The following is a 23,436-nucleotide window of genomic DNA, read 5'->3' as shown; positions in this document are numbered from 1 at the left end:
CTTTGATTGGAAGAAAATAATTATTGGAAATTGAAAATAACTGTTTGGAATAGGCTTGAAAGCATTAACTTCTGAAGTGGATATTTTATACCAATATCTAATTTTCTGGATAGGTGAAGAGGAGGAAAGTTACCATGTGGAAGTACTCTGGAAGGTGTTTGGGGGGAAACGCTTTTGCTGATTAGTAGTTTCTTGGGTGGTCTGCAGTGGAATAAATGCAGCTGTGTGCAGCCACTTTGCATACCCATGCGTCTGATTCCCACACATATCTTGAATGATTTGGATCTGCTGTGGTTTTTGTTATGCTTGCTGGGTTGTGTGCCTACTTTGGCCATCTGAGGCTGTCTAAAATGGCAGTGGAGATCTGCGTATGGGCTCCCCTTGTGTCTGAGCTTAGACATCCACACTGAAATGTCACAGCAGAAGTTCCATGTAAAACCTCAGTGCTTTACTTGACTTGTAGTAGTACTGTTTTTTATGTGCTACCAATGGCTCCTAGTTTACCATAATCACTTAGGATGGCAGTTTCTTTTGAACTTAGTTTTTGTATTTCCTTTATATTTATTATTTATTTTAAATGCCTTTTCATCCTCTAAAGTATCTTTAGTCTTACCTGAGAGACAGAACTGATCCAGGATTTGGTGTTGTCTTATAATCAAAGTAGATTGGTAGTAGCAAGAATTTCTGTCATAAGTTAAATTTTCAATAAATAAATAAATTAATTAGGTTGGGGCAGTGCTGCTTCCAGTTACTTGATGTATTGGCTTGTTGTTTATTTGTACTCCATGTGTCTACTTTAACTTTTTGCTTTGCATTTCAGTAAGTCTTTTGGATAGGTATCATCTGACTTTGTTTTCCTTTTTTATTCAAATCCATTCTTTGATTTGCTAGAAACTTTTTTTTATAGTTTGGGTAATCTTACTTTATAAGAGTATGTTTTTTCCTTTAACTGAGCAGAACAAAGTCAAAGAGTTGGGAGAAACTGAGGAGATCCTTTTTTATGTTCGTTAGCTTAAAGTCGATGTTGGATATTCTGCTTTTCCTGGGCAATCTTGCAATGCTTTGTAAAACAGAATAGGAGTACTGTGACTGTAAATAAGCTGTTTCTTCTTGGGCATCTCCCAGCATTTTGGCATCCTGAAATAATCAGTGGTGGCTACTGTGGCTTTTCTGGAACAGACAGCACACGTTTGGTTTTTTCCGGGTGAGGTGTAGTGATAAAGGAAAGAACCCCCTTTTTGGAATTATGAACATTCTCAAGTGTGTTTATTATAGAAAAGTTGGAAGCTTGGTTGAATGCACTGAATGAGTAAAACACAGACATATGAAGAGTTTTTCTCTTTGCAGGAATGTTTAGAATTTCATGGTGTGTTTCGTGGATCAGCTTGTGGCCATCACGGACCATATATTCCAGATGTTCTCTTCTGGTCTGTCATACTATTTTTCGCAACATTTTTCCTCTCCTCTTTCCTTAAGAAATTCAAGACCAAACGCTATTTCCCAACTAAGGTAATTTTGATAAGAGACTATTGTTATCTTGTAATACATACCTCGGTGTCATTTAATGGAGTTGAATTCTGTCTTGAGAGATTTCTTTTAAGACAGGAAAGGAAATTAAAACCCAAAAATCATTTAATAATTACAAAATTTAGGACATTTGAGGAAAGAAATCATCTGCAGAAAATTTGGTGCTTATTCTGTATTTTGGTAGAGTTACAACAAGGTATTCTAAACTTTGAAAGACCTAAGTAGTCCATCTCTGCACATTAATGGATATTGCCAGGTATCATTAGTAGAGATAATATTACTGCTCTTTTCCTCACCTAGCCGTACAAAACAGTTGATTGCTTTCCCTAAACTACTGCTGTCTATTGGGTTTTGAGTGGTTCCTCAGGGGATTACTATTTCTAATAGATGCTAATGTGATGATTCTTCTTATAGTGATTTATGTAACTTCTGCTAGGCAAAATGAAGTGGTCTTTCTAATGTCTTTCTAATGTTTACTAAAGTTATCTTTGGTAATTTGAATGTATTGCAAATTATCCACCTGCTATCAATTAAAACATGAAATGTATGAATATTATTGACCTAAGGTACCAAGGACTAGCTGTGATGGCCCAGCCTCCTAGTGGGATTGAAGGGAGAGAAAGATGATGGAGTTGTTTGAAGTAATTTGCCTCTTGCAGTAGACCACCTTTAAATGAGTGAACAGTTGTACAAAATATTTGTCTTCTGCAACTTCATACTATGCTGGCAGGCACCCTGAATTTTAAAGTAACAAGAAAAAATGGATAATGTTCAGTGGTGCAGTATAATATAAATAAACTTCCCCTTTTATGGGGGAAAAAATCGACTTTCCAGACTTTCAAATTATAATGATGAAAAAGCAAGGCGTAACACAAGTCTTTTCTTTATAGGTGCGCTCTACCATCAGTGACTTTGCAGTGTTTCTGACCATAGTAATCATGGTTTTGATTGACTATCTTGTAGGAGTACCTTCTCCTAAGCTTCTTGTTCCAGAGAAGTTCGAAGTAAGAAATAAAAACTTTTGAAAAATGTAACTTTTAAAATGCTTGCAGTTTTATGAACAGTAGAAAAACGGAATTGTATAGAAACAGAAATTTCTCATTTTTGATTACAATGCAGTTGATCAAGTAGTTCCTCTTCTGTTTTGGATTTATGTTTCATCTGACAGAAGAAACTATGTTTCATATTATTACTGAAATAATATGAAAGGGAAGCATTCTTTTGTGCAGATGTACAAAAATAAAGGAACTGAATGGATTTGTTTTACTTTTTTCCATATAAATGTCATGTTCACTTGCAACAGCCAAATCAGTCTTTTGGTCAAAGCCACTGGAAAACAACCTAAATGTACATTTAAGAGAATGATCTGTTGTTCATTTAAGCTGTTTGTGGTGATAAAATCTGCAGTCTGTTTTAGTCATTTAATTCTCACTGTTGATGGGTTGGGGTTTTTTTTCAGCCCACCCGAAAAGACCGAGGATGGTTCATAGATCCTCTTGGAGGCAATCCTTGGTGGACCCTCTTGATTGCTGCTCTTCCTGCTTTACTCTGTACAATTCTCATTTTCATGGATCAACAAATAACAGCCGTTATTATAAACAGAAAAGAGCATAAACTGAAGGTAAAAGTAATTTTTACGGAAGTCAAGTGTTTTGTACGTCAGGTTTATTTTAAATCAGATTCATTCTGCAAATTTGTGAAATTACCATCAGCTACTAAATATATGTATAAATGGACTAATAAAGAGCAAATATAATTTTGTGGACACTCTCAAAGTATCTGACTTTTGTAGTTGTAGGTTATTCACCTGCTGAGTTAGAAATATGATATCATATAAATAGAAAGTTTATCAAGTTATTTGTTTGCTTATTTTTACAGAAAGGCTGTGGTTATCATCTTGATCTGCTCATGGTTGGTATTATGTTGGGAATATGTTCTCTCATGGGCTTGCCGTGGTTTGTTGCTGCAACTGTCCTGTCCATAAGTCATGTTAACAGCCTGAAAGTTGAATCTGAATGCTCAGCACCAGGAGAACAACCAAAGTTTTTGGGAATCCGGGAGCAGCGAGTGACAGGATTGATGATTTTTGTGCTGATGGGGATGTCAGTGTTCATGACCTCTGTATTAAAGGTAAAAGACAGTTTTCCCAAAATATTTTCTTTGTGCTTTTGATTTCAATGTTGTGATTTAGCATTTCATAATGCTAGGAAGTTCTGTTATGTTAAGTAAGATATGCCTGGACTCATTCTCAAATTGCTTTTTTAGCAACAGATGTTAGTTGAATACAAACAATGTGGAAGGATGCAAGAAAATGAAATCTGAGACAGCTAGGAATGTAGTGAGTAGTGAAGAAAACAACCTTTTCCTGTGTTACCTGATTTTCTTGCCAGCTCTTTTTTAGTTTCTTGAGTTCCTGTTACTTAAAGACTGTGGTTTTTATGTGAGTACATAAATGGAGAGAGAAAAGGAGTGTGATAAAGATGTAAAGTTACTTGAGTAGAAGTAATACAATATAGCAGAAGGAACAGAAACATTGCTTTAAAAGGGAGAAGTGACATTGTTCACTTCTTGTTCTTCAGCTTATTAAACATCCTTTGATTTTTAGAGTGTCAAGATTACTTTATGCATCATCACAGTGTAATGGTGATTTTGCTGGTTGTGTTGTAGCATCAGATTACACTTTAGCTCTTAATTTATATTCCTAGTCACTTTTCAAAGACTCTTTTGGAAGAAAATTACTCAGTTCAGTTGGATTCTTGCTCAGATTTACTAAAATCTGTTCAACTTCTGCTTTGTTGTTTCAAATCCAGTAGTTAAAAGGAGAAACAAAAGAACTGTCTTTTTGTTGCCAGAAGTGCAGATATTGCATAACTGCTGGTACCTTTAAAGAACTTTGTAAAAGTCTATTTAAACAAAGACAGATCACAAGTAATTTCGTAAGAAATGTAGCTTCTTAAATTTAGATGATGGGAAAGAATAATCCTGTAAACATACAGCTATAGTTTAATAAGTAGTTACATATTATAAATCCTAAATAGTTCACCATTTGTATGTCTATTAAAGAATGTAAAGGTCTGAAACTAAAATTAAGTATTCAGATTTGACAATCTCTCATTAAAAAGTTATCAAGAGCTCAGCTGTATAATGCGAATAATCAGAATCAAAAGCAGAAATACTGAAGTAGATTTATTGTTGCTCAAAAGCAGGAATTAAAAGTGCTGATTGCTGAAGCAAAGTGTTTTAAACCCCATATTTTAACATCTGATTCTTAGAAACTAATACTTTTTTTTATGGACCCAGGCTAATAGGAATGGAGTTATTACTCTTTGCTCTTTAAGAAATGTTTTTCTTTTTCAGTGTGAATGACTGTTATTGTTTAAAAGAAGTAAGGAGAACAGAGCCATTGCTGTGCTTTTGTTCCGTGTGTGGATTTGTACTGATTTAATGCAGTAGAAGATACTAGATCAAAGTATAGAACTTACAGTGAAGACACTAGCCACTCACACACACATGCAGTAATGAATCCCTAAGGCATAGTTTTATTCCACACTGTTTAAATAAAGGTTTTTGTTCAGTCTCGAGAGCAGCAGTTTTTATTAAGATTTCCCATTGTATCTTGGCTGTCCTTTACTTGGAAGCTTAATGAATTCAGGAGCAAGGAAGGCTTCCCTGCAGAGGTTTGATGCAAGTTCCACTGAAAAACCAGTGGACAACTTTGTTATCTTAGTAAGCTTTAAATTATATAAAAATATAAAAATCATACTGTACAAAATTATATAAGCTGTCTATTATATATTACAATTTAAATTATTGTAAATGTTATTCTTAATAAGCTTTAAATTGATCTTCTTACTGGAGCAAAATTTAGCTCTGAATAACTAGCAGATTTTCATAGCTCAGTTGGTATGGTGAGGTTTTTGTATTGTCCGCTCCAGATACACAACTGTTCAAAAGTAAAACTTAATATGGCAATTTCATGAAGTGGTACAGAATACAGTAGTCTTGATACAGTTCCTATCAAATAGCAACATAAAGCAGTATACTTCGCACGAATAGAAATCTTGGTTGCAACCTAGAAAATTGAGTGAATGGGCAGTCAAGGCAGAAGTACTTTTTTATCCTCTTTTGTATCCTAGTGATAGCCATGTTAGTTCTAGATTTTTTTGCTGCTCAATGATACATATGTATTCTTTTCAATTAAAGGCCCTCAGATTTCACTTAAGTAAAATATAAAGTAAAAAATGACTTGGTCTGTGCCTTTCACTGATATGGACTGCTCTCTTATGCTACGTTGATTCCACTTTTAACTGTGGGTGTTTTTTCCTCCCCAGTTTATTCCAATGCCAGTTTTGTACGGTGTCTTCCTTTACATGGGAGTATCTTCATTAAAAGGCATTCAGGTAAAGTCTGATTTTTAGTGAGCAGTTTGCTTTTGTTTAACACTGAATGAAAAGGAAACTGTAACACCCTGCATTATGTGAGCCACAGTAAAGTTATCCCATATTATCTGAATAGCACGTAGGATAATTTCCTGAGTGTCATGTTCAGGTATTTGTTCTTACAATACTGTGTCTTGTCAGTTCTTTTTTATTTATTCTTTTAGTAGTGTAGCTAAGAATTTTCTGAAATATTCTGGAATTTTTTATTGTTAGTGAGGGGGGGGACAACATCAGCAAAACAGTTCCCAGTTCCATCCACTTGAATGTTCAGTGTCCTCCATTAGTATTTTATTTGGGATTAGCTTATATTTCTGTAGTCCCCTAAAAATGTTTATTTTCTTCTGGAAAGGCAGAAAATAATTAACTGAAGAATGATTTTATTTTCCATGCAGTTTTTTGACCGTATAAAACTGTTTGGAATGCCTGCCAAACATCAACCTGACCTGATTTATCTACGTTATGTGCCACTCTGGAAGGTCCATATCTTCACAGTTGTTCAGCTCACTTGTCTAGTTTTGTTGTGGGTGATTAAAGCCTCTGCAGCTGCTGTTGTTTTCCCTATGATGGTAAGTTTTCTGGTTTGCCAGCTAATAAAAAAACAAGACTCCATGTATTCAGGATCTCTTCAGAAGATGTTTGCTGCCCTAAGAAAGAAGGGAGTGGGAAGGAAACAAAAAACCCCCCCTGTAGTACAAGCTGTTCACTTTTGAAACAAAGACTTATGATTTCCTGAAAATAAGCAATTCAGTTGTGACTAGCTACTGAAAGTGGAAATGATGTAACTTTGTGGTAAGATAAAATCTAGTACTAGAAAAAAAGGCTTCAGTTAGAGATTCTAAGTGTACCGAAAGTGTGTGTGCTTTTTTGTTCATTTAAACAGTTTAATATAAAGTATTTCGTCTGTGGTTCCCTTTAGGTTCTAGCATTAGTGTTCATTCGCAAGCTCATGGATTTATGTTTCACCAAAAAAGAGCTTAGCTGGCTTGATGATCTTATGCCAGAAAGTAAAAAGAAGACAGAAGATGACAAAAAGATAAAAGAGAAAGAAGTAAGTGTGAAAACAATCAAACTGAGCATGTTGTAAATTATTAGGAAATACTTAAAGCAATTTAAAAGAATTTTATGTGACCTGAGCATATGACCTTATGTACCAGATACACGTTTTGAAATTCTTCACTGATGAGAAGAAATTTTTTATTAGAGGAACCGTTGCTGGTGGTTAAGGAATTAAGTCACTGTTTCAATTATGCTATTATGAACTATGATTCTTATTTGTGATGAATAGCAAGCAAAGTGGAAAGAAGCAGCTGTTAACACAAAAAAGTTGGGGTTTTTGTCTTTCATCAGATTAGAAGGAGAGAAAATGGAGAGAAAGGAGAGGGAGAGTGACATAGTGGAGTAGGGTTTCTTTATTCTGCTTAGATCAGTCACAAAACTGTTCATAGTATCAGGGACATTTTGCTCATGTGTGTTTGTGAAGCTGTCATAAAAAGCAACTGCTAGTTACCAGTAATACAGTAGTATAACTTCTGTAACTTCTCTATAAAAGTCCTGCCTTGATGTACACCACCTAGCTTGAATTCCTTGCGAGGCTTGTAACACCCTACTTCCCCAGTCTCCCATGTCTTAGTAAAACACTTCTAAGAGGAAAGGTCATAAGCTCTGTCTCCTGCATTCAGCTGTGGTACCTACACGGAAGTACCTCTTACCCCTATGGAATAACTGTCAGCATGAGATACTTCTTCGGTTTCTGCTCTGCGAGTAATTTTACAAACTTCTAACTTGGAATTTACAGGAAGCAGAGAGAATGTTTTCAGACAATGACAGTGTACACCTTGCATATGGAGAAGCAAATCTGGATTTTCCTGTAAAAAGCCTGAAATACAGGTATAAAATAATGTTGGTCTGTTAAAGGTTCTTGTATCAGATGCTGTAATTTGCTTTATATTAAGTTGGTTGTGTATGAGTTGAAATAATTTTTTCCCCAAGCTTGTAACTTAGCCATGATTACGAAATATGAAGATCTATCTCATGGTGCTACATTAGTACTTTTATATTGCATTGTTCGTTAAAACTGCATCTTAATTATAAATTTACCTGACCATCTTGAACAGATCAGATGACTCAATTTTGACCAGCTGTACTAGAGGTGAAGAAGCATCCTTGGTCAGTTTCTACAGAATATTTGTGTGCTACTGTGCATGAAATACTGAGCATTAAGCAACTAATAGCATCAGTTGAGCCATGTGTTTACCAGCCACTTGGATTTTTCAGAAGAAATCTAAGTGTGTAATTCTTTGGTTTACCTAAGTGAGGGCTGAAGTCAGTAATTTCTGTGGTACAAAAAATCTGTTTTACAGGCAACCATTTTTACTTTTAAAAGTTATTTTCTGAACATAAATGTGAGAATGGGTTCTCTTCCAGAAAAGGAAGTACTGGAGTTTCAGTCATGGAAATTCTTTCAGCTTTTGTAGGCATTTTGTTTCAGTTGGTGTCTCCCTTACTGGGGTTGTATTTAGCTGAGTTGTCTGATACTCTCAACTGTTCCAACACAACCTGAAGATGTCACAGATAAATAGCTTACACATTTTCTTTTCCTCTTGAATAATAAGGGTTCCTAGGTTAAAAATTGGCCTTCCTTATGGATCTAGGGTAGTACCAGATATACCCTGATGAGAGCTGGGAATAGGCAGAAATTTGGATTAGACAGATATTCCTGCTGAGTGCTGTTGTCTATTCTGAGAGCAGGCTTAATCAGACTTAAGCAACTCAAATGAAAATGCTCAAGCTTTTTGAAAAAACATATTTGAGTTGCTAATTGCTCTCACAGTAGAACTGTGATTTCATCAACTGTGTGTGCATTTGTTTTGTATGTACTCTGCTGCCTTGTATCTTGTGGGGATCCCTGAGGAAAAATGGCTTTGAAAGTTTTTTCTGCCGTTTGAAAAACTTACAGATGACCTGGGGTAGATTATGAAGTTTAAATATGCAACAGAACAGAAAACAGACCTACAGGCAACACCTAAGTCTGCTGTACATGTAACTGTGTGGAGGACAAAAGTGGAAGTAGGCTTTAAAAACTTACCATCTTTGAGGGTAAACTTATCTTCTGCAACAGTTGAGAGGGGAGTGGTCTAGCAAAAGAACCTTGCAAAATGTCTAATAAGGCTTTGGAAGAAAAAAACCAAACTTGTCATCTGTCCAGATAATTTGCATGTCTAGATTTTTAGTAGTTTCAAATCTCACCTGAATTTAAAAAATCTTATTAACCTTTGCTCTTTTGCTCTTGATTACTTCCTAGAAGCCACTTAAAGTTTTAACTGATTCATGAAAGCCTTAGCACAACAGTGTGATTCAATCCATTATTTCTGGGCATGCAAAATAATTTTCTGAAGTTAGGTATAGGTTACTTTTCAAGTATTTTCAATATCTTACTGGTATCTGTGTAAAAAACTGGTTTGAGATGCTATGTAATTATGGTAGTGCTAGTGTGTTAAATTTTCAGTTTTTTGTTGAAGTATACTTTTAAGAGATGAACTCAACTTGTGGCTGTGTAAATACTGAAAGAAGGCCCAACTGATGTAAATGATGAGTGACAGTAAGTATAATAGTGTTGCAAGGAATTGAATACTAACCAGAAAGTATGTTTGTTCTTTAGCACTGATCCCTCAGTTGTAAACATATCAGACGAAATGGCCAAAACTGCACAGTGGAAGGCTCTTGCCATGAATACTGAGAATGCCAAAGTAACCAGAGCTAACCTGAGGTAGCTATAATTACTCACACATTGTCTAACTATCGTCTTGTGTTTAGCAGCTGTACTTGTATTTATTGAAATGTATCTAAAAAAAATGAGTAGATGTGGTTTATAAATCTGAGTTACTGACTTTTTACTTTAGAAGAATTTGAGCTTAATTTTCCCTTTTTACTTTGAAGTTTATCAATTTCTATAAGGAATTATTTCATTACTATTTTATTAAACATATTATTTTAAATAGTAATTTTAAAATTACTATTTATTTGCTTAATACAAGTGTTTCCTGCTCTGGTGAGCTTAGGGTTTCTAAGTACTAGAATGTATATGAGCATGGGAGTGGTTTGATCCTCAACAATACAAATGCCCCTGAGAATAAAAGGTAAGTCCAGCACTTTCACTGTTGCTTTGTGCTGCCCTAGGATCTGCCCTATGTTTTTGTGGGTGGGTAGGTTGCTTGGTTTGCTTTTCCTCAACTCATTTTCAATATCTAAAAATTAAACCTGTCTCAGATAGTATCTTCAGTGAATATGAAATATACTTGAATGAAGTACATGGACAGATCATGAGTCCTCAGTGCTGTGAACAATCCTTGTAAACTCACACGCATCTTCTGTGCTGGCCAGTAGCCTTTTCTCTCGTGAGCTCCCCGTCAAAGAACAAAGTCTGTGTGTGATGAATCATTCTGCTATTCTATCCTAATTTCTTCCCTGTCTGGCTGAATCTATCAAGGGAAGAATTTCCCTGAATTTATCAAGGAAAACAAGCCAAAACACGAATACTTAAGTGGAATATCCCCAACTTCCTGAAAGGCTTGTAATTTATAGGGACTGGTATCTGTGGACTGTTCCACATCCATGCAGCTGTTGCTTAGTAGTTTTTATGTAGGGAAGAGGAGAATGGGCATGTTTGCCTCAGAAAACTAAACCTAAGCAATTCTGTTGTCTGTTGTATACATTTTCTATTGGTTGATCCCTTTCAGCCAATTCTGTTGGAGGAAGACATATTTCAGAGATACAAAATTGTCAGGTTTTGTATAAAATTACATCTCAGCGAAAACGTTCATGGTGAGGAGGGAGTGCTCATACTCTGTCCAAGGCTGGAGTGTTCCTACTCTCTGTTCATGGCTCTGTTCAAGCCATCTGTGGTACTTTTGGAAACACTAGTAGTGACTTAGCACTTGTATATCATCTGTCTGTTCACCACATGCATCGCTCTGAACTAGGCATGGAAAGATGCTTTGTTTTGGCCAGACAGCAGGTCAGTCAAGGGTGAAGGAGACAGAGTTTTGAGGTATTGTAAGAGGAAAAGCTTGAGAGACTCATCAGTGCAGGCACCATTTCCAGTGACTGTCTAGGGTGTATTGTTTAAACATTTTTAAAATGTTAAACACATGTTTAATTAAAACATTTTTAAAACTTGAGTACCACACAAGCAAGACCATCAAGAAGACAAATAATAGAGGCATTAAAGCGATAATAGAGCATGTGTGTCAGTATACCCTCCTTATTTAATCTTTCTTGCTAAATTCTCAGAAAGCCATTACAGAATTTGTGGATGACTCTAGTGCCATTGGGTAGCCATTGGTATATAAGGCTTGAAGAGATACAGGCCTGTATGTCTTTTTCCAGGAGAATTAAGATGTTGAGATTTGGTTTTCAGGCAGTTATAAGTTAGTACAATTTCATCTCTCACTTTCCTGTTTTCTGAGTAGGTTGACTTAGTATGGAATTATATGCAACACTAGCAAATCAGGCTTCTGACTGGTTTGCAGCGGTTTTTGTTCTGCTTAGCCTTTATTATACTATCTATTTGTTATGTTTTGCTGTAAGATATTTCCCTTTGATTCTATGGAATACCCTGCTTGAGCTCAGTACAGTAAAAATTCCATCTTGGTAGGGAACTTGCTAAAACCACAAATGGAAAATCAAAACCACTGGTGCCAGAAACCAGCTTTTTAACTGGCAATCTGATATTGCATTAATCTGGAAAATGTTGAAAGGCAGGCTTCTTGAACCTTAACTCAAGTGGTTGCTCTTTTGAGGTATTTGCTACACTTTCTTTTCAGGCTGTTGAGATTCAGAGACATCACTACTGGTCAGTCAAAAGTAATTCCCAGTAAATTACCTATATCAGTTCTGCTAAGGTTTTTCTGCATAACTGTCTTGATCTGGTGGTACAGACAGACATTTAGTGCTGTGCTAAAAATGGTTCTGTAGGCACTGCTTTTTTCAGATTTATATTCAAATACTAATGCAATTCGAAGGAAGCATGTCTTCTATAATTCCAGATGACGTGTTGTGTGGGTTGGCATGATTTACTTATAAATAATATATTTTTAAAAAGATAAGTTTCTAATTTTTTTGGCCTTTTCTGAATTGATCCTGATTGCCTTGTCTTTCTACCTCAGCCATCTTGCTTAGTTTACAGACTCTGTGGAGTTCCAGCACACTTGTATTTTCTAAGGAGACTCAGAAGTTTTCTTCGCATGAATTTCTAATATTTTTTTTTTCCTTGAAGAGCAACCCTACAGATGTGTCATCTCTTTTGAAACTCATCCTCCCTGTTATGCTGTTCCATTTTGTCTTCTACTGACTTGCAACTACTTTGGGACATTCCTTATTGTCCTTCAGTCAGGGACTGTTCAGTATCTGTGTCCCTAAGAGTGTCAGTTGTCTTTAGGGTCTTCTGCTTCACTTGAATGGACACTTACACAGGTTTCTTACTGTCCTCTGCTGTTGTTGGAAATGTGGTTTCCCCTTTTGAACAGACTGAAATGTTCTCCCATTCTTGTGAACAGATGGTTTCCCTGCCCAAGAATAAAGAAGTTATTAGTAATATTGCTTGTTATGTGTTTTTTGGTATTTTTAATTAGACAGTTTTGCAGGCTGTCTTGGGGGTTTGTTTGTTTGTTTGTTTTTAAAGATGCTTTGCATTAACAGTTTCTAATCAATAAAAACAGTGGAATTAGATAGGTATTTATGGATGAGATGTTGGTGTTTTCTCTCTTTGTTTGTACTATTCCTGTGAAGAGTATTTAACAATTACTAGAATGCAATAGAAATGCATCATCATCAAAGCATCCTTATGTAAATACTTTCAGTGTTCATTGTGAAGTATAAAATGTTTGAAATTTAATCTTTTGTAAAGTGAACCAAACCTTACCTTTTCTTCTTTGTTTTCAAACAGCCCTGAAAAACCAGAAAGTGTGAAAATCGAAGTGGAAAATTCACGTGTTGTGAGATACGTGGATGCTGAAACATCTTTATAGAATGGAACCAATGGGAATTGCGTGTATTTGTGTGTGTATATATATCACTGTAGGATATTATACCATGGAAGTGTGATTTCCAATTTAAGGAGCAACATATATTTAATTTCTGCCATTGTTTAGGGCACTGTAGATATGCTTGCATAATGCGAAGATTTTCCCAACAAATAAGATGAGTGGTAATCACACTTCAGCTATTTATTTTATTGGAAATTTTATTTTCATTTTTAAATAGGAAGACTGTAATGAATGCTTATTATTTTCAATAATCAATATGTGCATAAAAGTTACATCAGCTTTTGCTGATGATTACTGGTCCACATTGCTTAAAATTTTGCAATACCTCTGTTTATAATGTGTGCTACAGAAGTTTTGTTTTCCATGCAGGCAATTAGTGCTTGTTTTTGCAGGGTATACTTTTTCATGGTTTCATAGAACAAATATTAATGTGCTGTTGACAAGAACTACTGTGTTTTATGTCTCCACTCCATGCTAGTGTTTTCTGGATTATGTCTCTCCTATTCTACAGAAATGGCGTAGAGCCCTAAGTCAGGTGGTTAGTTAAGCCTTAAAATGTATCTAAATACCCTGGTGTGCTGCTTTCTTTCTTGTTTTGAATTCTCTTGAGTTTTCATTATTGTCCAGTAGCAGTATGAGTGCAGTAATGGGTAGTTACAGTCCCAAGTCAGTATTTGCCATTCTGGACACTCCATGTTTACACAATATAAATTGGATTTACAGGCAGCAATTGGTCTATAGGAATTTATAAGTACTCACCACGTCAGTACTCTTGAATTCTTTTCTTCCTGTTTTTGCTTACACTTTTTCCCCATAGATTTTCAGAATCTGATTTACTCACCTCTAAGATTTTAGAGTATTTCATATCTTCATCAAATATATTTCCTGGTTAATAAATCTTTAAATTTACTGTGTATTTGGTTAAATTAGCTGTAGTTCAATTCTGGAATAGGTTTGTGATCAGTATTATTTTATGGATTACTAATTGCTTGTGGTATTTGTATGTACAGTTCTGATCCTCTCCGTTGTAAAGGGCATATATGATAGCACACCAACTTATTTTTAAACACTTTATTTATTTTAATTAGTATAAATTTTTATCATGTAAGATGAATTGAAAAAATAAATATTCATTTATTAAAGTAAATGGGATTTTTTGGGGACTCCACTGATAAAGATGCAGTCAGTGCATTTATTGTACTTACATTTTCAAGTTCTAGTGTTTAACATTATAATATTTGAAATAATGAGAATTTTATATATAAATGAAAATCTTGATCACTTACCTGCACAGTGTCCATTCTTAATTCTTTTTTGCCTTATGCCTTAGTTTTTTTTGGCTTTAATTTCCAATGTTATATCTTTACCTTCTGAATTGCCACTAGCCCTTTCTGGATGCATTACAATGGCTTTAATTAGAATCTGTGCTCATTTAATATTAGAAGATGCTGTTTACTTAATTCTGCTTTTGGCAGAGTTGGGAGTTTTACCATGGACCAAGTGATAAAATTCTCAACTATTGCAAAAGGAGCTGATTCTGGAGGAGGGCAGACTTTATCTGAAACTACCACTTGGGGTGGAATTTTGGTGCTCTTCAGCCAAGTGTCACCTGTAGAGAAGGTAATTGTATATTACAAAAATAAAGCAATCAGTGGGAATAAATAGAAACATTTAAAAATAGTATTTACATTACATGGACTGTTACTGTTCCCTTTAAATGTGCTGCAATTATATAACTTTTTTTTTCTTTCCTTTTTTCATTTGACTGGATTCTGAGAAGACAGTTTAAAGAAAGGAAATCGTAGTGTACAGCAATACAAATACTGGTATCCAAACTGTCATAACAAAGGCTCAGGTCAGTGGCAAAGCAAGTGAGGTCTGCATTACCAGTTTGACCAACACTGTGTAATGACCTGCATTCTTAGATAGTAGTGTAGCTTGTGCCTTAGTTTGACTATATGCTCTTTCAGAAAATAACCCATGTTTTCCCTCTGATCAAACTGAGATACAGTGAAACTACAGCACATGGTTTCTCAAAATGTTCTACCTTATTTAAAAAAACCCCACACAACACCATCTGCATGTCAGTAGTTGACTACTAAGTACCTCTTGCTCTGAATCATGGAGGGAAGAGATATTCTGAGCATTTTATGTAGCATCACCCACAACACAGTACTTTTGTCCTCTCAGTAGTATTTTACGCTTTGTGTTCACAGTCTTGCAACAGTTTCCAAAGACCCAAAAAATTACTAGAAGCTTCTTGGATTTCTAACTCTTTAATGCTGGAAATCAGGGTTCCATGGTACTGCACACCTCGTATTTGGCTTCTGCTTCTGAAGGGTTAAGTTTCAGTCAATATTACAGGAAGTGGGTATATTTTGAGTAAAGTTGAAAGGAAACAAAACCAAAGCCCCACAAGTCTAATCACAGTATTTATTTAATTGTGTAGATATTTTAATCAGTGCCAGAAATACCATGACTTGCAAACCAGTTTGCAGTGACCTTTAGTTCCAGTGTTCTTGGGCAATAGTTACATTTGCACTTTCTTCCCATATGAACAGGAGAAGGTCTGGTATTAAGTGCATAAATCCCTGTTGCTAATGTATGGTTAAGTGATTTCACTGCTCATTTTATACCTTCTCTGCTTTAAAATCACACATAGTATTAAAACAGCTAAGAATGTAGTTTATTGTATGTAGATACATGTTTTGCCTTAATGGATGCAAAAGAGCAGTGATAATTGCTGTGCACTGATTTTTTTTTTTTTTCCATAGGGCTTAAGCCCTGTAAAAACTACGCCAATGGATTTCCATTCCAACAGTTAGAGGAAAATGTACAACCCTGCACTTTTTATAGATGCCTTGGTTTCCTGGAATGGAGCTTAGTTGCTACTGTGTACCTGGCTGCAGAGCCACCTCAGGAAGTCCCTCTTTTTTTTTTTCCTTCTTCTTTTTCCTTTTTTTCTTTTTTCTAATTTATTTATAAATATGAATGTTTACATTAAATGTAGGTCTTAATTTTGACCACTCCATTTAAATTATCATCTAAAATGTATCACTTAAAATGCAGTTTTATGTTTAAATTATATTCTAGAAAACTCATTCTTACTATTTTCATATGTATTACAGTGACACGTTTTCATTCTGTTTACATATGCCCAAGTGAACGAGAGTTTCCTCCTAGGTTAATTTTGCAGCTATAACACAATATTTTATACGATTGTTCCTTGAAATGTTCCAAATTGCCAAGTTTGTCATCATAAAACCTGTCAGGGTAGAACTTGGTGCCCTAATGGTTTGGGATCTTTTTCAGCCAAGTATCTTGACCATTTTTTCTGCATTTAATGGAAGTTCTCCTGTAAGTTATCATTTGCTTCACCTGCATCTCTGTCTTTATATGGTCACTTCCTAATTCGTGCCCTTTGCAAAGGGGGTTTGACAGGCTGTAAAATATATCTGTAACAAATGGGTGTCACGTCGCAGAGCCTGCACCACTCTAAAGGGTTTGTCTTGTACATAGGTTCTGTAAATCATAAAGTAAATGGTTCATGACTTTCAGTTCACAAATGTCATCTGTCAGGCGAGCACCACAGCGAGCTTAGTTTTCTTTTTGCTTTCTTATGATTAGTAATGTTTTAATTACTCATCTAGGACAAAATTATCAAGTACAGTAAAACATGGGAAATACTTTATTTATACCAACAGTAATTTATTTTATGGCAAATTTTAAGACTGTAGATGCACACAGCTTTGAGTCAGCATAAGTGTAGTGCTATAAATAAAGCAAATTGCTCAGTAAGTTTGTCAATTTTATTTTATAATGTTTTTAGTGAAAACTTAAAGGACTTTGTAGTTGGCATTGAACTTTACCTGAAGACACTTTCATATTTAATTTAGTATCTGCTGACATTTATTTGGAATAATGAATGAGTTTGAAAATTGATACTTTTCTAAATGATTTTATTGGAAAGACACATCATTTATAGTATTTTCCTTTCTATTGTTGCTGATGCTCCTGTGCAAAGGTGTCTTCCAGGTTCAGCTTCTGCAGCTGAACTGCAGTTTTGATTTTAATACTCTTCATTTGAAATGTGATTACATACGGTATGGTTCGAATTTTTTATGACTGCTTTTCTAATTACAGTGGCGTTTTATTACTTTATAAACAAATCCAAAACAAATGAAAACATTATTCCAACTCTAGAATCAATATTCAGTTTATACAGAAATCACAATTCTCAGACTTGTCTTTAATGTGAAAAATTCAGCCTTTTGTGTTGTTTTAATTACTGCTAGAATAAAATTATCTTTTGTAACGTTTCAGAAAGTTGGTAAAAGCAATAAACAATCTCCTGGACTCTATTCAGGCCACTTCTGTTTTCATTGCCGGGGGCCGGGGGGTGCTGGGGTGAGACCCTGCGGGGCGGGCCCGGCCGGGGCGTTCCCGTGCCCATGGCAACGGCGCGGGCGAAAGCGGTCGCCAGGGAAGCCCGGCACTGCGCAGCACGGCGGGTCGCGATTGGCCGGCGGGCCCGGCGCCTTCAAGAAGAGGGGAGGTGATTGGTCGAAAGGTCCCGTCCCGGCGGAGGGAGCGTCGCCGGAGCCGGGCCGCCAAGCGGAGCCGGGCGCGCGCCTCGGCGTGAGTGGGACGGGGCGGGGGCAGCGCGCGGCGGGCGCGGGAGGCGCTGAGGCACCGCCGGGAACGGAGGGAAGGAAGGGGAACACAGGGCAAAGCAAGGCAAGGGAGGGGCGGGTCGAGTCGAGGGCAGGGAACGATAGGGAAGGCGGTGCAATGTCCCCATGCTCCTCCCGTTCCACTTAATGACGTGTTCCACGGCCCTGCACCTTGAGCAGCTCTGAGCTTTCAGGAGGCATTGAACAATCTCGGATTCCCAGAGGCTCTAAGTCATAGCGATATAAATCCCTATAAAGGTCTGCCTGGTAGCGAGGGTGGAGAGGGTGAACTTCAAAGATCTCCGTGTTACTCTCGAGTTGATGCTGAGCTGTTCACCAGACCTCCGAAATCCCCTATTCTTTTTTTCCTTTTTCGTTTTTTTTTTCTTACGTGTGTGAACTGCAGGTTTACGGGGTGGATTTAGGCAGACTGAACAGAGAAAAGTTATGCTCTGGAAATTAGCCCAGAGACTGACATTTGGTGCATCCAGGAATCTGAGAATAGGCCTGGCCATTTATGGAATTGGGTGGTACAGAGGGAAAACAAAAAAAGCAAAAAAACCCCAAACAACGTCAAAACAGCAGTAGCTTGAATGTTTTCATTTGTCAGGAAAACAGGAACCTTACACTAGTTAACCTTTAGAGAATCTCCAAAGAAGTTATTAAAGAAAGATTGAGATACATATATGTGTGTGGAAGTTTTTGTGTATAGCAAACAGATTCCCATATCGATTCAGTTAATAAAATGAAAGGAATATTCTTCAAAGATTGTCTGTATGGGTTCTTCAGTACAATTTCCCAGACACAGGCTATCACTGGTGGGGATCTATCATGACTGCCGTGGTCTTTGAGAACGGAGGGGAAGCCAGTCAGAATTTTTTTCTGTCAGACTGGATAAGGAAAAGTACCTTTTGGGAATTTTTCGTCACCTTTGATGCTTCCTTTGCTATCATTTTGACTGTGTTTGAAATCCATTTCTGTTTTGACAATAATATATTTTTAATGGCTCTTTTAAGGAGTGAATTTTCACCTGACCTTCATCTGACCCAGCTTGTGGTATTAGATAGGATATTCGATACATTCCTATTAAGCAAGAGAATCAAAAGTCTTATTAAAGCCAACATATCCAGTGCTGCTTTATCCACCTTAAGCCTGTTATCCTGTGTATGATTAGACAGTAGAATTTGGCTACTGGAATGATTAAGAAAGGAATTCAAGGGAACACCGAGCAAATAGTTGGCTTACAAACTATCCATATGTGGTAGCTCTTGCTAATAAAGATTATAAGGAATGTGGGACATCATCTTATCGAAGAGCCCATTACACTGTAGTCGGTGGGGGTAGATTTATCCTCCAACAGTTCTTTTTGGTTTTGTTTATTTCGGGGCTTATTTTTACCTTCTGAAGCTTATGTGCTTATGTCTCTGGGACAGATAATAGACTGGGCCACAGATCAAGTCTGGGGTAATACCTTTGTCTCCTGTTTCTCATCATGTGGATTCTTTCATTTCTGACAGGGTTCTTGGAGCATTTCTTGTCCTATCCTGCATTCCAGTGCTATCAGAATGCATCTCTCTTCCTATGTAATTGAATCAACATAACTAATTAAATGTAATTATCCCTAATTAAAATGAATGCATTAATATTGCTCTAATTTCATTGCTTTAAATGGAATTAAATGAGACCGTGCTGTAAAGACGTTTTTCTTTTAACGTGTTTCTGTCCCTTAAAAGAGTTGTCTGATCTCAGTTATTATCCGGCACAGCTGAGTGTGTGTTGTTTGGTGTGTTTCTTACACATTCCTCATGGCTGCTGTAATAGCAGGGGGATAGTTATGAGGACAGTGAATAGCCCGGCTCTATGGAAATTTCTGCTGGCACGAGTGAAGAAGAAACATGGGGTGGGAACTTGGTGACTACAAGAGAGTCAAATAACTGTGAGAATAGGTAAGGGAATATTAATGTCTGTTTTCTCTCAGGTTTCTGGCTGATAGAAGGAAAATGGAGATTTTTCTGTTAGTCTACCCCTGTCCCTCACCCAGGATATGGTGCTAGTATACCTGATTTAATGACTGGCTACTGATGAAAGGGTCTTTCTGCTCTTCTCCCTCGATTTACACCTGTGCATTCCTGCCCTGTCAGCAGAGACACTCATCAGGCCACTGTAACAATGAGCTAAATTGGTAGGAAAGTAACAATATAAACGGAAGTATATTGTTTTCTGTGTGTTTAGCTCTCTAAACTGGCTCATTGGGTCAGATCAGCTGAAGAAGAAGAAGAGAAGAATTGCTGGGGGAAGGGAAGGAAAGGGGAAAGCCATTTTCACTGGCAGCTGGCTGTTAATTAATTAGTTTAATCTCTATAGTAAGTTGAAGGACATAACACTCTAAGCTGCATGGATGAATCCTCCTTTCTGCATATCGTCCCTGCCCTTGTACAGTAGAAGTGCTTTGGAGACAAGGTAATCAGGGCTAAAGTAGGAGAGATTATTTGTAACCAGAATCAGGTTTCCCAATCCAGTGAGCTGTGCATCTGAGATGATGCTGGGAGGACAGACTAAAGAGGTCAGTGCAGGGTCAGTTTGTGGCCAGAGCTGGCCTCTTTCTTGAAGGGCTTACTGACTTGTGCTGACTCGTTGGCCTCTAGGAAAACAGAGAGGGTAACCTCAGGGTGAGTCTGCAGAGCTGGGTGAGGGCTGTATCTTTGAGTGAGCAGTGTCCCTTCATTCTCAGCAGCAGTGCAGGGAATTTGGCTTGATGTTTATCAGGTTCAATTTTGCACAGTGTCTTCTGGATCTGTAATGGCAACAAACATTTAAAATATTAGTCATCTGTTACTCTGTTTTATCTTTACCAAGGTAGAGCAAACAGCAAAAGAATTGAAATGGCAGCCCTAAAACAAGGTTGGTCGACAGCTGTAAAATGTTCTAAATAATCACAAAGACCTAACAGTTCTGGATTAAATCCTAGCCATACTGGGAATCCTTCATTTGCGGTTTAGAGATTTAACCCAAGGATTTCACAGGATGCTGCAAATTTTAAGGTTTAGCTCTGTTTGCTCATGGACAAGTTATTTGTGTGTGGTTTGGTTGTTGTTTAATTGGCTGAAATCTGTTCTTTGTGCACATGTACTCATGATCAAGTAGACAATTTGTGAGTTTCACAGTATTTCTTACTGTGCAAGTGTAAGGTACTTATTGCATTATGTCATGATTCAGAAATATCCCAAATGGATGGGGTACTGGGGAGATGATATAAGAATATCACTGAAACAATACATGAAAATTCTTACTCATGACGATTCTTAATGTGCTTAGCGATGTACCTGGTTTCTCTTAACTTTTAATAGTCTTAAAGCAAAGGAAATAAATGCTTTGAGCAAACTGCATTTGGTTTAGCTTGAACTCAGTAGTTTTGTCTGCTGACTGGTAGAGTAGATCCTGTTTATATTCATTCCCTGGTAATAACTGGTGCCACAGAAGTGTTCTGAGGTGTTTTTTAATAACTTTGTTGAGCAGATGCATGGTAGAGACAAGAGAAGTTTCTTGTGGCTCCAGATCAATGATTCCCTGTGGTAGGATAAAGGCTTGTTTAAAAGACTAGAAATGGGTGGACTGGGCTCACAGGCAACTTCTGAGAGGGGTTTAATACAGTGCACGAATTCATACTGTCAACAGTTGCATTTTGGGTAGTTCTGTGATGCGAGATTGTGTAACTGGGAAAATGACTCTGATGTTCATTTGGGAAGGAGCAGCTTCTGGTAGTTTACAACGCTTTTGTTTCATGGCCAGTTTTCTTCTGCTTTGCCTTTAGGAGGAGGACAAATAAAAATCAGTAGTAGAGGAATTCTATGCTGCACGGCAAGAAAAGGAGCCCATCAGGTTTGATACAGAAAATCCCATTAAAGATACACCAAAGGGAATGTCCAAGCAGTCTGTGTTTAGTGAACAGTAAAATAGGTAGAAAGGATCATACAGTGGTATTATATTCTTGGTTTTTAAATTGGAAGTGCTCAACCAATATGCTTACAGCTATATGTAATTCTCTAGGATAATTCTACAGCCTTAGCCTGCTCCTGACCATTCTTTTTTTTTTACTCAGAGAAGGATCTGCATCAGTGTAGTTGCTTTTGGGGCAGCAAGAGATTCCTCTTGAATATCCTCTTTCTATGTCTTTCTGTATGTTTCTAGGGCTTTAGGAGATTGTCAGCGAACAGGTGTTGTGTACCGTGCAAGTGACGAGCTGAGGGCTTTTGTGGAAAGTCAGACCTACAGATTGAACATTTGTCTGCAGGGATTTATTGTGTGATAATGGCCCTAATGAGGCCGTGCCATACAGCTCTGCTCATCTGTGAAAAGAAGCTGTGTATCCCACTGCAAGGAAAGCAGACACAATTGGTTTAAGGCATTCAGAAGACCTAGATTCTAAACTGCCGAAAATTTCTGTTATTCTTCGGCAGACTGTATGATCACTGATTCATAGAATGGTCTGGGTTGGAAGGGACCTTAAGATCATCGAGTTCCAAGTCTCTGCTGTGGCAGAGGCACCTGTCACTGCATACCAGGTTGATCACAGCCCCATCCAACCTGACCTTGGACGCTTCCAGAGATGTCCGCAGCTTCTCTGGGCAGCCTGTTCCAGTGCCTCATCACCCTCACATTTCCTCCTAATATCTAATCTAAACCTGACTTTTAGATTAAAGTCATCATCCCTTGTCCTAACACCACATACCCATGTAAAAAGTCCCTCTGCAACTCTTTTGTAGGCCTCTTTAGGTACAGGATTGCTGCTCGATAGCTCCCTTTTCTTTTCTCCAGGCCAAACAACCCTAATTCTCTCAGCTTCTCTCAGCACAGGGGAGGTGCTCCAGCCCTCTGATCATCCTTGTAGCCCTCCTCTGGACTCATTCCAACAGGTCCCTGTTGTTCTTCTGATGGGGCGCCCAGAGCTGCATGTGGTAGTCCAAGTGGGATCTCAGGAGAGTCGAGTAGAGGGGGAGAATCACCTCTCTCAACTCACTGTATGCATCTCATTTTTTTGTCAGATACCTCCTTTTTCTACCCTTCATTTGACTTGTTTATCTGAATGATATAACTATTATATTCTCTGTTGTCTGGACAACAGCTTGTTGTTGGCAACCATCATTGATGTTAGCCTGTAAGCAGTGCTGTAACATAACCAGCCAATTCACAGTGAGAAATAATGGCAATAAGATGAAAGAAGAGTAAAAATCCTAATAAAAACCATGTGAAATAGCAAGACAGTATTGTCTATGCATGTGTTGGAAAACTGAGGTTTCTGCAAGTTAGTTTAATAGCTTTCTTATTAATATCTGGAATTTCAAAGGATATGCTGATATAATGCCCAAGGCTTCATGCTGAGAAAATGGCAAAGCTGTTTTTTTTCTAAAAGCCTTAGCAGTTGGCTCTGTAAGTAAACATGTGGTCCTTTTGCTGCAGTGATGTTATTCTTTGTATCTACTTTGTTTTTAAGGAAAGGAGTTTTTAGCCCCATAATGATAATAGTGATGCACAATGCCTGATCAGGACAAAAAGTTGAAGAGCACAGAAAAAGCAACAGACAAAAAGCCTCCTGGGATCTCTATGAGGTATAGTATCTGACTTTTACTTTGAACTTCAGCAGGACTCGTGTGGAATTTTCACTGGCTGCCAAAGCAGAATGCTTCAGTTTGAAATGCAGTATAAACATGACAACTGTTACTCTGGTCACAAAGTTTATTTGCACCTTTGTTGATT

The 23,436-nt window shown here is 37.3% G+C and overlaps 2 protein-coding genes across 16 annotated transcripts in view; both read left to right on the top strand.

Annotated features, from left to right (window-relative positions):
• SLC4A7 (solute carrier family 4 member 7) overlaps positions 1-17,370 on the top strand; it is a 94,123-nt gene extending 76,753 nt beyond the window's left edge. For 8 of the 15 annotated variants that reach the window (XM_082288481.1, XM_082288477.1, XM_082288473.1 and 5 more), the window contains 10 exons: positions 1,348-1,509; positions 2,418-2,531; positions 2,987-3,148; positions 3,406-3,657; positions 5,859-5,927; positions 6,359-6,532; positions 6,883-7,014; positions 7,762-7,853; positions 9,625-9,732; positions 12,910-17,370. In XM_082288481.1, the coding sequence (XP_082144607.1) occupies positions 1,348-1,509; positions 2,418-2,531; positions 2,987-3,148; positions 3,406-3,657; positions 5,859-5,927; positions 6,359-6,532; positions 6,883-7,014; positions 7,762-7,853; positions 9,625-9,732; positions 12,910-12,991 (1,347 nt within the window). In that variant the 3' untranslated portion in view covers positions 12,992-17,370. Of the gene's footprint in view, positions 1-1,347; positions 1,510-2,417; positions 2,532-2,986; positions 3,149-3,405; positions 3,658-5,858; positions 5,928-6,358; positions 6,533-6,882; positions 7,015-7,761; positions 7,854-8,080 lie in introns of all 15 variants that reach the window. The other 7 variants (XR_014226721.1, XR_014226722.1, XR_014226723.1 and 4 more) reach the window with 7 other exon arrangements.
• Positions 17,371-23,214: 5,844 nt separating this feature from the next.
• NEK10 (NIMA related kinase 10) overlaps positions 23,215-23,436 on the top strand; it is a gene marked incomplete at both ends in the record, with an annotated part of 98,881 nt that continues 98,659 nt past the window's right edge. Inside the window, 1 exon segment of the mRNA XM_082302501.1 lies at positions 23,215-23,288. Coding sequence (XP_082158627.1) covers positions 23,215-23,288 — 74 coding nt within the window.

This window comes from Coloeus monedula (assembly GCF_965178545.1).
Source record: "Coloeus monedula genome assembly, chromosome: 1".
Lineage (NCBI taxonomy): Eukaryota > Metazoa > Chordata > Aves > Passeriformes > Corvidae > Coloeus > Coloeus monedula.
Note: the sequence above shows the minus strand (reverse complement) of the source record. Positions and strands in the feature narration are given on the sequence as shown.